The sequence below is a fragment of the Sinocyclocheilus anshuiensis genome, unplaced genomic scaffold (assembly GCF_001515605.1).
Source record: "Sinocyclocheilus anshuiensis isolate Anshui unplaced genomic scaffold, SAMN03320099.WGS_v1.1 scaffold816, whole genome shotgun sequence".
In the NCBI taxonomy this organism is placed as follows: Eukaryota; Metazoa; Chordata; class Actinopteri; order Cypriniformes; family Cyprinidae; genus Sinocyclocheilus; species Sinocyclocheilus anshuiensis.
In genome coordinates, this window is record NW_015554154.1 from 1,312,805 (window position 1) to 1,328,232 (window position 15,428).

Here is a 15,428-nt window from a genome sequence, read left to right on the forward strand (position 1 = left end):
CTCCTCACTGGATAAATGAAATCTGATCCATGATGCAACTGTCGTTCGGCACGCTGCATTGAGCAGCCGCGTTCAGTTTTTAATTGTAGTGTCTGTTCTTTTACTGAACTAAATGATTTTTATTTCTATAAAAAAATCTAAACGACGGTGGGGGTCGGTGCCGCGGTGGGCAAGTGACGTAACCGGTGTTGTGGCTTAACCGTCACGGTATCACCGTCAGCACCGTCTATCGCGGCAAGCCTACCGCGCATTAGCGTAAACTCGTTTTTTAATAATTTGATGCAAAGGTAATATAATACAAAGAATAGTGTTATAAATGTACATACATAAAAAAAAAATAAAAAAAATACAAATAAGAAAAATGACCGTTAAACACGTCATCACGGTCTTATGAAAGACCGTGATGCGAAAGGGTCCATCAGTGACGCTGTGTACACTGGATGCGGCGCGACATGACAAAACCCCGAAAAACCCTCTATTTATGACGTACTGACACTAAGTTAAAATGATTTGCAACGGTCACTTTGTCGCGTCCAGTGTAGAGCTGTTGCGGCACGACGCGTTTAGCTTTTGAATGACCAGCACCTGCCTGGGTCTGTGCGACTTCACCTATGGCTTTTCTCTTCCCTTTCACAAACCGATCCATCTCCCATTCTAAGGTACGTCCTTTGGCTGTTTTCTGCTGTCTTTTTCTGCTGATGGCCCGCGCTCCCCCTGCAATACTCGGGCGTGCACCACACTTTGAGAACCACTGCTTTAGACAGACTTTAAATAAATAAATAAGAATATATATATTACCTTATTATATATATTATTTTAAGGTCATAGTCTTCAGTAATGAAATGCACTGTAACACGGTTACTGATTGAGTAATTTCAATGTGCCGTTTTGAAGTACATTCATTATATACGCTTTCAAACATTTCCGCGTGTTGACCTCTGCATTATGAAGGGCCTCCATAACTGTACCACAGTACAATATAGGTAATGGCATATGTTTCATGTTTGCAATTAATCATTCAGCCCTACATACAAATTCCACAAATGCATTCTAAGGCAATTGCTTTGTAATAGGGATGCAATAGCCTATTTAGCTTATCAGAGTGTGTGTATACACACACACACAAACACACACACTCATTGCTCTTGACTGAATAATTTTTTGTAACTTACATAAAAAGAAATTTAATTTACACAGTGAAAACTATGCAGTTAATGATTAATTTATACAATGTATGTAGCATTTCTTTATTTATTTTTGTCCTGTTGCTTGCAATTAGTTACTTATCTTCAAAGAGCTTTTCTCTCTTTATTTTCTTTTTTTTAGGTGTGTATTAGTTTTTCTGCGATATTGACACTGGTGACATGAATTCTGAAAATTCTATGGTCATCATAAAAACCGTATTAAAAGTGAAAAATAACTATTGTATTTTATAACCCGCTCAGTGTATATATTAGCCTTGACTTTATTGATTACACACAGCCAAGATCACTACAAAATTCCCTCTTCCTCCTGTCCACCGGCTGCATAAATATACCAGTCAGCAGGCACACGGTGAACCAGCACATTAAATAATTGTCTTTGTGTGTGAGGTTTATTTATTGAGTTTCTGATGTGATGTTTCTGTCTCTGCTAAACGTTGATGCTGCACTTCTGGCAGCATGCCACTCATTGCTTTTCTAGCATAGGCTGTAGAGACAGTCTTTCTGGAGACTGATGGACTTGCTCTAATCACTGCAGGTGTTTTTTAGAGGACAGATTCTTCAGTTTATAATATGTGATATCTGATCGGATTCAGATATCTTTTCCTCTCTATGTCAGTACCTCTTTCTGTCTCTCCTTTCAGTACTGAGTTCATGTAGGTAGAATTACTAAGAGGTTTGTTGGTCTCTGAGAAGGTCAGAGAGAATTACCTCTGTCATTTGGCTCCTGCCCCCAGCTCTCAGAGCTAGCAGGCTGGGCTTCAGATGCCCACCTCAATACTGTGGATGAACTCACTTGTTTGTTTAAGGGAGTTCAGTGATAGATGCAGTATTATTTGACTGCAGGATCTTAGCCAGCCCTGCTTTCCCACAGAGGTATCTGGTGTTTTCTGTGTGGGAACTCAACTCTGTATGCGTGGCCATTTTATTTTAGTCTAAATGTTTTGTTGCTGTGAATAAAAGAAGATGCAGATGAGTGCCTGCATGTGAATACACACTTTCAAACATATTTGTTTATTAACTAAAATCATGCATATTAAGGTTACAGTACTTAGCATTTCATGTAGCTAGTCAAACTCATTTGCAATTTATTACAAATAGCTTGTTTTTTATAAGCCAAATGTTGCTTATGCTAGTGACTGCTTCAAAAAAATTTCATTTTCATATGTATTCGTATTAAGATGTTTAACACTGTATATTAGATTGTATATATAGACACATTTTATATGTTATTTTAGTCTTTAGTCTTCCTTAAAGACAAAATATCTGTGCTTGTTTCATAAGCTTTTTTCCCTTTAATTAACACCACGTGTGTGTACTCGTATAAGCTGATATTAAAAATGGAATTACACTGGCTAATGAAATTTTAAATGAAAATTGTCCCCTAAAGCAAGAGGATTGTCTTCTAAGACCCCAGTCATTTAAAAGCATTAAAGATAATTTGCTCCCATATTAAACTGTAATTGATGCTCTTTGTTAATCATTGATGATTTATCATTATTTGCATGATTACATAAAATATTATATAAAGGATTATAGCCAGTGTAAAATTTTAATAAGCAGAAAGAAAGGAAGAAAGAAAGAGACTCTAAACAGTGGAATAATTGCTCTAGAAATGCTGTAGAAGAGCTGGGAAGACTTATAAGATTGTCAATTTCTGCTGAAACTAATTAAATGTATGATTATTGTAGTACTCATGATTTAATAATTAGTAAGTTAGGGTGCTAAAAGAGATCCAAAATCAGGAGTGCATTTTTTTTTAACAATCATTACAAATTAGATCGAGGCAAATTACATAGAGGCCATGCCAAATGCATAGTTTTGTAATATTGTTGGACATTTTTGTTTCTGAAACAAGAACAAATCCAATTTTATTGTGGAACTGAATGTACAATTCTATTCAAACACAGCTGGAACTTTCCACACCACCATTAAAAAGGCACAGATTTATTATAACAGCATACAACATACTCTGACTCCTTAACTCTGCCAGTGCTCCTGAACTTTGCACATTTTTGATTGTGATGTTTTTGTGTACCCAGGTCTCATCCGCTACTGCTGTTTCCCAGGGCAAATAAAAACGGCCTGTTTTGTCAGTACAAATGAGCACAGAAGCATTCAATTTGATTGCATTAGATATTGAAAATATCTATTAAAACTTCTATTTGGCTTTTTAAAATTACACAATTTCTTTTCCCATTCAAATATAATTGTAGAAGTGGTAATGATATCAGCCTTTTATAACTATGCTAAGAACATGCAGACCAGGAAGACCGATGGTGTCATGTTTTTGTTGTCATGAGTGAGTGTGTGTGTGGGTGGGTGATAAACATGCTATTTCTTCTGCGTAAAACGGGCATGGCAGGGTCACATGGTCTTCATGTGATGCATATCTCCCCTCTCACACCCTCATGTGAGCTCAGAGAACAGAGAGATTAGGAAAAGTTGAGTATGAACACAGTCTCTCCTTACATTCTCCTGAAATACCTGAAAAATGAGTCTTGGGCATGTGATCCAAATAAGATCTCTGTGAGAGAAGTCTGTATTAGTTTTAATAATTCTGTTTCAGCCTCTTCTTCAGCAATGTAATGCTCGGTTACACACTATGAAACATATTGTTTGTTTTCTTTGGTTTTGGAAGCAATCAATGAGCAGAGATCATCAGTGAGCAACAAACTGTTTTTCTGACCGTGATCTTCAGCTTTTGGATGTTTTGTGTTTTTTTTTTCTTAGAAGCCCTGCAGAGCTCTTCAGATGTCCTGCCACACAAAAACTCACATTTTTTGAGGGGTTTCATCTGCTGTCCATACGTTCTTATTGATCACAGTGAAGGGACTCGGAAGCACACAGGTGGCTGAAATAACAAAGGAAGTGCTGAGAGATCACAGCAGATCTCATGACCGCAGACTGCGAGAAGAAATACATATTTTATTTCTTGTTTTAAACAGTGCATGTTGTTTTTTGTTGTTACGAGGAAATGGAATTGAGATCAAGAGGTTTTTCTTACAAGTGTGTATTTTGTGTACATTCTCTGTGATGAAGGTTCCAGTTTATTAAAATTGACATTTTCAAAGTATTTCTTAAAGAGAATGAGTTTGTGTGGTAGTTAGGGATGTAACGATTAACCTCGAGCCGGTTGAAAGTCGATTTAAATGTGACGATTCAAATCGGTTGAGATGCTAAACAAATCGCGATTCAATTAGGGGTAGGAGTTTATATGAATGTATGTCTGAGGGGAACTTACTGTCTTTCGATGGTATTTTTCTTTTTCTCTTGCCTCTGTATAATGCATATTAAAGTTTGTTAGTGCAGCGCTGCTTTCTTTACAGCAGAAACCAAGGAAACGCTTTAAGCACCGCCTGCTGGCAGAGAGTGAATCTGCGTCTCGTTCAGCTCGTCTGCTGTTTCTGAGCCTTAGTTTGTTTACATGAAGAACTTTATTTTATTTGTGTTACTTATTTATTTTATTTGGGGCTTGTTTTAAAATTTCAGTTTAGTTTTGTTATTTACATTTACATTATATTTAAATTTTGTTATTTAGCAAACACTTTTATCCAAAGCGACTAACAAATGAGGACAATAGAAGCAATCAAAACCAACAAAAGAGCAATCATTTAAGTGCTATATTAGTATATTATTATAGTGTTATATTTAAATTTATTTCAAAATAATGTACACAAAAACGTACAGTATTTTGTCCAAGCAATAATAAAAGGACACATTTAATTTATAATTTGTCTTAAATCTCATTTTGTTAAAAAAATTATTGTGAATCGAATCGAATCGTGAATTGAAATCGAATCGTGAGTTGATCATCATGTCAGTGATCTGTACAGTCCAAATATGTCCTTTGTGTAGCAGTATGTGCTGTACAGAAGATGTTGACTCATCGCCAGATGGGTTCTTTATAAGGCTTGATACTGAAAAGTTCTTCAGTAAAGCTTTCCCATCCATCCATCAAACGGTTAACGGTCTTATTCATCTGCACTCACTCACTCTCACTGTCTCCTCTCTCTGTAGAGTAACACTTGCTCCAGTTGCTCATACTTGTCCCTGATGTTTTTGTCCGGTTGCTCTGAATTGAATTCAGTCTGAGGTGCTCCTCTAGGACATTCTGCAGGAAATCTACTAATCAAACTGGCTTAGGCCTGCATCTGATAATGGAAGGACAACCTCGTTGTGTGGTACATTATAACAATAATAAGTATATAATAAGTCTGCGGTATCGTTATTGAGAATATTTATGCTCCTGCAGGGAGAGGAGGTAATTAGAGAACAATGTCCAATAAGATGTTTGATTGGATTAAAATGTTGCTGTTTACAATATTGGTTAAAACGACGAATGCAAGCACATAATGTTTTAATAAGGACTTTCATTAAGACTTGATACTCTTTTTCCAAGCGCACTAGAAGATGGACAAGCAAATAAACATCTTAATGGCTTTTCCTCTGTTTTTTTTTTAATTCAACAAGAACTAAAAGCATATTTTACAAGGTCAAAACATCATCTTTGTACTAAATGAAGATTCATGTGTTTAGATTTACACTACTTTACAGAGGTTTAGTAAAGATTATTTTGTTTTTGAAAGTTTATTATGCTTACCAAGGCTGCATTTATTTCATAAAAAAAAAACTGTAAAAAAAAAGTAATATTAAAATTTTAAACTTGTTAAATATGTTTTAGAATGTAATTTATTCCTGTGATAGCAAAGCTGAAGTTTCAGCAGCCATTACCATTATTTTATAAGAGTAAGTAAAAAATTGTCAAAGTATTCTTTATATTTCTTTCCTTGCTGACCCAGATGTTTGAACTAGGTTTGTTTTTACCTAAACATCTTCAGGGGTTTTTGCCTTTGGTTGTCTCACTGGGGATTGTTAGGCAGTTTTCTTTGTGAAGCTACTTCAGAATAGTTCATATTTTATACAACATATCTTTTAATTGAGTTGAATTTTGTCTAATTAAATAATCACATTTCAGTTATAGGAATCAGATTTCTCACCAGTGCTTTGCTCTTGCCCGCAGTGGTGCAGTCAGCAATTAATTCTGTTGTATTGATTCTGTGTGGCATGCAGCATTGAACACAGACAGACTGGCAAGGAAAGTTGATTCAGGCGCACTATGCACTGCAAGATCAATGGCTTCTCTGGCGTCTGACGATTCATTCCCTATTTTCATGTTTTTTGTGTACTCATAGAGCAAGTGTCCGTATGTGAAGCCCTCCAGCAGCCAGATGGGCAAATCTGTGTCTCAGTAATGAGTCCTTAGAATGGAGTGTGGTAAAAATAGGTAGCTTTAAAGAGGAGAGAAGGACAGGAGGAGAGGCAAGCAGTTGAGGCAAAGTCCAGCTCAGAGATGCCAGAGCCCTGATTTCTGCTGTGATTCACAACCTGCCCCTGCCCCTAGAGAAGCAATCCAAACTCCAATCCAAACTCACTCAAAGACTTCTTATCTCCCTAGCAGTGTGCATTCGGTCATTTTGCCTGCTCAATTTTTCTGGAGATCATTCATCCCAGTATAGATGGAGTGAGTTGGCTGCACTGCACTGTTTTTTTCTAAATTTTGTGTCAGGTTTATAGGATGGTGGTTATAGTATTATTAATAATTTAATTTAATATTTGTATTATTGTTATTAATAATAATAGTCAAGTCATTAAAAAATATATTTTCTGTTTTGATTTATATTATTATTGTTGTTGAGGAGTGTCATTCGAGGCAGGCAGTTGTGTAATATAGGGATGTTCTTCTCATTAGCGCTTACCTCCTCCATCCTGACCTAATTCAGCTGCCATCTCTCACAGTCATCTTTAACAACCTTTATTCTTTATTCTTCCCCCTCTCTTTCAGTTGCTTGCTCTTTAAAGGCTGTTTCATTCTCAGTGCCTATCATTCTCCCTCACACAGACTCACTCTCACTCAGAATTCCCTGCTGTTTACCGCCCCCATCTTCCGTCTGTCATAGAGCACTCTAGTAAAGCGTTCCTTTATCACTCTGTAGTAAACAAAAGGAGCATCATGTACTCAGTAAATATCCTGTTGCTGTATCACTCTGGCCTTATAGACTCACATAGTTGCCGTCTATGCTTTTGGCGTCAACCTTTTTTATTTATTTATTTTTTTTTTTTTAAATAAACGTCATTACCCTGCATCAGAAATCCAGTTATACTCAGATTAGGGGGCTGAGCCGGTGGGGGATGTCATTAATTTCAGATGCATTACTGTAAACGTAATTGAAAGTGTTGAGTGCTGGGTAATGATATTGCACATGCCGCTTGGACTAAATTGGGTCTGACTGGGATGGGGTGGGATATTCCTAGAACTGCATTTAGCAGTGAAAGTGACGCCATCGAGGGACAAAAGATCACAGTGGGAACCTAGATGCCTCCCTTTGGTTTTTGGGATGTTCAAGCAAAGGAGTTTGCTGGGCGCTTGACAACTGCAAGTGAAATGCAGTGATTTACTGTGGAGCTAATGAAGGCTTGTTGGTGCTCAGCTGATGAGGGGGCTGTCTCTTCTGGCTCTGAGGTCGAGTGCTGCTATCAGAGTCTAATGATCTGTTGGTGGTGAGACCCATTAAAATCATGATCAGCCGTCTGCTTGCATATTAGGGCTGCAGAATGAAATTAATTTTTGCCCATAATAATTGCATCTTTAACACTCTTCTGTTTCTCTTATCACAACTATTTTTGTAGAGTAGGAATCCTGTTCTCTTTGTGTATGCGTTTGTGATTTCATGTGTGCTTTGCATTTGCTGAGTTCAGGTTTTTGTGATTGCTTGTACTTACCGGCTTACAAACACACTGCTTTCCCAGATGTTGCCTTCCTGTCATCACATGAGGATAAATATAGCCCTCTGCAGTAATGAGAAGTGGAAATGCCGCTAATTTGTATGAGAAGCAAACAGCGGCTGCTGAGGTGCTTTCTAATCTAGCACTGTCTCGACCCAGGGTAGGATTGACCAACAAAGTCAGTATCCCAGAGGATGGGTTAAATGGGTTAAAAAACTTAAAGGAAATTAATTATTCTGGTTCCGGTTCTGATTCCTCTTAATGATTCCTGTGGCTTAATGGTTCCATTAACAATCCTTTAGTGCTTTTAAAATAGAGAAAATTCTGTTCATAAGGAAATTATTATTAATAATTAACTTAAAGGGGTCATATGATCTGATTTCAATTTTTCCTTTCTCTTTGAAGTGTTACAAGCTCTTGGTGCATAAAGAAGATCTGTAAAGTTGCAAAGATGCAAAAGCCTCAAATCCAAAGAGATATTCTTTATAAAAGTTAAGTCAACCATGCCTACCTAAAACGGTTCGTTCTAACACGCCCCCACATGTCTACGTCACGATGAGGGAAGATTTGCATAACGCCGCCCAAATGTTCACGCAAAGAAAGAAGGCGTAACTTTTATTCTCGCTGTAGTATTGTTGCCGCCGCCACATTTCATTACACCAAAAACACAAAATAATGTTCTTACCCTTTAAAACTAGTAAAACTGTTCTTACAGAAGGACCACCGTAAATGTAATCTAATAATGTAACTCTTTTAGATTATATTTTAGTACAGTATTCCATGTGCATCAGTGGGATGAAATGCACTTGAAATGCAGCCTAAGTATAATTGGAAAAGAAAATGGAAAGTTTGTGCATCCAAGTTTACTTTTTACGTTGTTGTTTTCTTTGCTTTCTTTTATTTTCTTATGCTTTGTAGAATGCTTTGTATTTAAACAGGCATTCTCTTGCATGTTTTATGAGTAGAACCAAAACAGGAATCCATTTTAACTTGAGAGTGGGACAATTACCCTAACTGCTGAGAACATTTGGACAATGATCATTTTTAGCTAGATGGAGAATTTTTTTTGTAACGCTTTGTCATTCCACCTGCAGAAGCACCAGAGATGGGGATATTGAAAGCACCACTGTTGGGTTTTACTTTCTTTTTAAAGGCCTGCCTTGGTTTGACATGATTAGCAAAGACTCTGAATGTTTCTGGGGACTGGGGGAAATGTTGTGCTCTGTGGTCTCCACTGTGACTCATGTGGCTAAACGAGGTGTAGACAGCACTTGTGTGTGGGGATTTTGCCCAATGCCCACCATGGAAGTTTGAATAAGATGGTGGGTGTTGTTCATGATCTGAGTCACATACTGAAAAGTACGAAGCGCTTCAGCGCAAATATGAAATCATCCGTGTCTGATTTTGTTTATACCAGCATAAATTATTAAGCTCCTCTGAAGTGTAATTCTTTAATTTATGAATCTCAGAATTCATAAATGTCTGACTCGTTTATTGACTCATAAGTGATCTCATTTAAACTTGTTGTGCAAAATGCCATTCTCTGGCTGTAAGTTGTGAAAACTTTGAGACTTCCTGCACTACTTCCTTTTGTCTGAGTGTAACACTTCACAGGATCTTACAAGAAAGAACATGTAATATGCTCATTCCTCTAATCTCTGCTACTGTGTCCCCCATAAATGGTAGGTATTGTTACCTGTCAGTGCCTGCTCTGAGGTATGCGTGTCTTTTGTGTGTTAAAGCATTGTTTAGTGACACTGTATGAATTGGTATGAAGTGAACATACATGTTCTTCAGTACTCCTAATGTCCTTCTGTACCAGAGAATCTGTACTGTATGCTGTTATGTTTACTTCCAAGTGAAAGTCTGCCACAATATTAACAAGTTTAAATCAAATTAGAATCAGTGTATGCCCCAAAAATCTCTTATCTAAAGGAATAGTTACCGTTTAAACAAGAATTAATCACTTTCGTGTCCAAAACGATTTTTTGTATACTTTTATGATATTGCTTTTCGTGCCATTTTTCAGACTTGAAAGCCTCAATCATTCAATTTTATTTTTCTTGAAAAGAGAAAGCAGTACAATTTAAAAAAAATCATATTTGTGTCCCACAGAAGAAATAAAGTTAAACTGGTTTTCAACAACATGAGGGTCAGTGATTGATGACAATTTTATTTTATGTGTGAACTGTCTCTCTGTAATAAGCAATTAGTTGATGATGCTACTCATGCTAAACAAGTTTGTTTGATAACAAACTTTCCTTCATGTTTGAGTTGGTAATAAAAGCGGTTGAGGTGAGAATATAGTATTTATACCTAGCTATACATAAAAACAATAGAAGTCTATGGGATGTTCTCATTTAGATCTCATCTCATTCATTTCTCGTTTAGCTGTGTAGTCTAAATGTATGTAAGTTTAGGTGGCTACACTTTGATTAGGGGTCGTCTGTAATAATTAGAATTTCCTGTGCATAAAAAACTGTAGATGTCTATGTGTCCTTATTTAGGTGTGTGTGTGTGTGAAGGGTAGTTTTAATTAGAGAGTTCTGAGAATGGCCTGACCTCCTCCACCTGCCTATTCTCCCTCCAGGACTCTCTGTCCTTTAGATTCCGCTCTCTTCTTTTCCTCCTACACTTTTTCATGACCCTCTCTATCTCTCACTGTTGTTCTCAGTTTCCTCATGACAGTACTAGCGTATGTTAGCAGTGAGTCTTACCTGCACAAAGGTCAAACCAATCCTGGGTGGAGCACTGAGCTGCTATGCTCATCACTAGGAGTGTTTACTACAGGGACGTGGGTCCGCCCCTTTGGCTTCGAGTCTTCCTGTTCCTGTACTGAGCCTCTTATGAAATTCAGCTTTGTGGGTTTTTTTTTTTTCAGGTCAATACTGTGGTGTTTTTCCCATTACGGTAATGTCTTTTCTCAAGCTAACATGATTAAAATCTCCCCTGATGAGGCACATCTTGTCCACAGCTATTGTCTGGCTCCTTTAGTCCTCTGATGTATTAGAGACAAGAGCTTCACACACACAGGCTCAGCTGCACGAGCATGGGTGATGCCTGATCCCATTTATCCTGAGGGAATCCATGAATGCAGGGTGGTCAAGGCCATTGAGCAGAGCAAGACATTTATTTCTCTCTCTCTGCTGTCAACAAAACAAATGACTGATGTAATCTGCACACACAGTACTCTGCAAAAAGCTCTGTGGGAATTAATAGACTTGTAATGCTATATACATTTCCCCACCTTTTGCATGTTTATTTATTAAAAAATATTGGGCAACTGATGTATCGCCATGGTCGATATTTGCCTTTTTTTTTTTTTTTTTTATGTGTCAAAAGCAGAAAATGGCAATAAGAATATCAGCACCTTAGAGCAAGCAGACTCTTATCTTCATAGTGTACTGTCATTGTATAACAGTCTGTCTAATAAAAGATTAGACAGAACTTTTAAACAAAGAAAATGAACGGTATATAAAAAAAGTATTATAAAATTTGCCTTTCTATTAACAATATGGCAGATTTGATGGTTGTTTTGGCTGTTATGAGGAGTGAGGTACTTTAAATCCATTCTACAGATCCAAAAATTTAGCATATAAATTTGTATCTGCAGATTGCTTCTGGGTTTGATGGAATCTTAAGGCACACCGAGGATGATAACTGTAAAGATAACTATAAAGCTATAATAATAGTTTGAATATTTTCAAGAGTAGCGAAATCCCCACATCATAACTATAATGAGGAATGATAATGTTGAACCAGAACGATTTTTTCCTTCCTGTTTTAAAGAGCTTGAGCATTTAAAGTAGCAGAGGACAAAACTGCAGTGCAGAATAAATAAAACTTCATTGTGCTCTGGTGTGGATGCTAATACAGTTATCTTTATCTTTATGGTTATCATTCTTGGTGTGAACATTCTTTTACTCAATGTTTTTTTTTTCTTCTCATGAATCCATAACGTCTTCAACTAGACATCCAGCACACGCTCAATTATAAATTTCGACATGTCGGAGCATCTTCATGTAGAAGTGAAAGTGAAAGTGAAGTGACATGTGGCCAAGTATGGTGACCCATACTCGGAATTAGTGCTCTGCATTTACCCATCCAAAGTGCACACACACAGCAGTGAACACACACAAACCGTGAACACACACCCGGAGCAGTGGGCAGCCATTTATGCTGCGGCACCCGGGGAGCAGTTGGGGGTTCGGTGCCTTGCTCAAGGGCACCTCAGTCGTGGTATTGAAGGTGGGAGAGAGCGCTGTACATTCACTCCCCCCACCTACAATCCCTGCCAGTACGAGACTCGAACCCACAACCTTTGGGTTATGAGTCCGACTCTCTAACCATTAGGCCACGACTTCCCAAGTGTGTCAAGTTAATAACCCAGATGAATCATTTTGAATCATTATGAGTCACTCACCAGCTCCTAGTGTTCTAGAAAATCCTAATGACCAAATGTGCCAATGGGAAATGGAAAAATCTGAAGGGAAGATATGATTTGATTATAAATGCTGGTAAATGAGGGAAAAAAATAGTTTTGGCAGTGAGAAATGCTGTTTGGCAGATTTCCCTTATTCCTCCGTTATCTCAGTATCCGTAATGCTCTGCATCATGACTCTTATTCTGACTTGGCTCAGACTAGTAGTATTTTGGTGTGTGTTGTATCCACCTCTGTCGGGACACATTGTATGTACACTCACGGGCAACTTCACAGTCCATTAATCTTGTTCTCTTTCTCTCTCTTTTTTTATCAGGCATTTTAACCTTCGGATGAAGAGGGACACCGCTCTCTTCGCTCCCGATCTGAAGGTGGAAGTTTCTGGAGTAGAGATTCCCTATGACACTTCTCACATTTACAATGGAGAAATTTACGGTGAGCATGGCTCCTTTTCAGCACTCACACATGCACACACTTGTACATAAAGGCATGCATCCACCTCAACACACTTCATGAGTTGCCACGGAAACATTGCCTCCATATATTATATTTGTACACTGTTTTAGAAGATGCAAAGTGATTGTTTTGTACACATCATTTAAGGTAGAGAGTTATTAAGAAAAAGAGAATATAGTGAGGGAAAACTGCTTTTCTGGTGGGGTTTTCCTTTAATTTGATCCACAGAAAATGCCTCAAATTTTGGGGGCAAAAGTACCCCATAATGAATTATTCAGGGATTTTTTTGGTAGCATCTGATATGTCATTATGTTCTTTTAGGCTTATCTAGTTATACAGGTGCCTCCTCAGCTACCCTAGTGATCTGTTGCTGTCAGAGAGAAAAAAATATATAAATATAAATTCTATAACTATAAATTTTGACTCAAATCAGTGGCTATGAAGAATACACTCAAAATTCCTAGATAATCAAACATCCGCTAACATATAGAAGAACATATACAACCATATAGAAGTCCTTTGTAACATTACAAATTATTTTATTGTGATTAAATTAATGCATACTGGATATAAGTATTAATTTCTTAACAGTGTAGGAAACAGATTTATTAAATGATTTAAAATATGTCCTTGTTGTATTTTTGTATTATATGTTATTGCTATATTATGTTTGAACATTTATTTGATTAAACTGGTGTTAATGACATTCAGTGCCTTCTGACAGAAATGCTCAAAAAGTAAAAAAAAAAAAAAAAAAAAAAAATTACTGGAATTTAACTTGTGTGCAAAATTGGAATATTGCATAAAACATTTGCGAATAAGCACCATTTCCATCCAGTGAGTCAAAGAAAACAAAATCGTTACTTCCTGTTAAACTGGCACTAAATATCACTAAGAAATGTAGGAGAACCCACTGAATACAATCATTTTCATATATAATAAATTACTTACTGCAGACGAAACACTATAAATGCATTCATTGTTTTCGGAGGAGGATGCCTGCTGTTTGGTAACGCAGTCATGTAAGATTACAATTATGGTACCGAAATTGATACCGAGAGCTGTGGATTTTCACTGGTATTTGTACCGAATACTGAAATTTTGGTACAGTGACAACACTACTGTGCAACAAGATCAGTCCGCTGGTTAGTCAAGTTATCCCATCCCATCGCGCAAAGTCACATGACTTTTTTTGATGTGCATGGAGGAATTTATTTGGCATATGCATGTTCCATCTCCCATTAATCGCATTAACCCTTTTTCGCACAAGTCAAAGACCACCTCAAGCGAACCACCCTTTTTCCCCAAAATTTGTCACTTCCATCGCTCTTTTCTGATGCAGTACTTCAAAATGTGCATAAAAACGGGGTGATGGAAACAGTTTGTTAAGGTTATAGAGGCTGTAGAGTCAGGCTCATCCTGTCTTCTGTTGGGTTTGTAAAAGAAGGCAAATGTCAATAAAGTGAAGGTGTGTCCTGTCATAGAGCTGAACCACACACACCCTGCTATGATGACATTTTCCCCATGGATCTGACCACTGGGCACCTCATTTATTTCTCACATAACCCGCTGACCAAATTTCCACTTAAATCTTCTCACACATTGCTAAACGTATAGAATTTTGTCAAAAGACACAGCATGAAATTATTTTATGTAAAACACTTCAGTCTTAAATGACACAAAAATATTCTCCTTAATTGGACACATTTTAAATAATTGCCAATTATTTACAATTAAATAACAATTTAAATAAATTGATTTTAATTTTAGATTGTATAGCTTTCCACTGTCTCTTGTCACTTATAATTTGAATCCAGTCACTGCATGGATTTTTTAAAAAGTTTTGGGTATTTCAGTGTTTTCAGATTTCATCTTCTGCATAAGTGAATGAAATGTCTTGTTCAGTTACTCTTCATTTTCGCTTGATAATTTCTGAAGTTTCTGAGCTGACATCATGACCTGACTTTAGTGAAGGCCTTCAGAACAACTGTATCATTACCTTATTCTCATTATGTACCTTGTAGTGCGATGAGGCACTGAGCCTGATTGATGATGGTTACAGCTTGCGATAAACACACATTAGTGAGACTTAAAAAAAATTTTTTTAAGATTTATTTTTGGCGTTTTTGCCTTTTATTGATAGGATAGTAGTGAGACAGGACACGAAGTGGGAAAGAGAGGGGGATGGGATCGGGAAAGGTCCGCGAGCCGCAACTCAAACACGGGACGCCCTGAAGCGCAATGGCGCTACATGTCGACGCGCTGCCCACGAGGCTATCGGTGACGACACATTAGTGAGATTTGAGCAATTACCCATGTACTTTAAATTAGGGCTGCACGATATATCGAAATATCGCAAATGTAAATATCGCAATATGCATATCGCAATATGCATATCGCAACGCCGTGCGATATCATTATCATTTTAATAATAGGCTACTTAAATCAAAACGTTGCAAAAGGTCAAAGTTTTAGTTCGACGCATATAGCAGAGAATTGCTTGACGTTAAAAAGAGTTAAGTGCAATAAGTTGCAGAAAACAA

At 37.3% G+C, this 15,428-nt stretch overlaps 1 protein-coding gene across 2 annotated transcripts in view; it reads left to right on the forward strand.

Moving 5' to 3' along the window:
• The window catches only part of LOC107670741 (disintegrin and metalloproteinase domain-containing protein 10-like), an 82,633-nt gene that overhangs the window by 35,065 nt on the left and 32,140 nt on the right, over nucleotides 1–15,428 (forward strand). For both annotated transcript variants that reach the window (XM_016463463.1, XM_016463464.1), the window contains exon 3: nucleotides 12,746–12,864. In XM_016463463.1, the coding sequence (XP_016318949.1) occupies nucleotides 12,746–12,864 (119 nt within the window). The remainder of the gene's footprint in view (nucleotides 1–12,745; nucleotides 12,865–15,428) is intronic.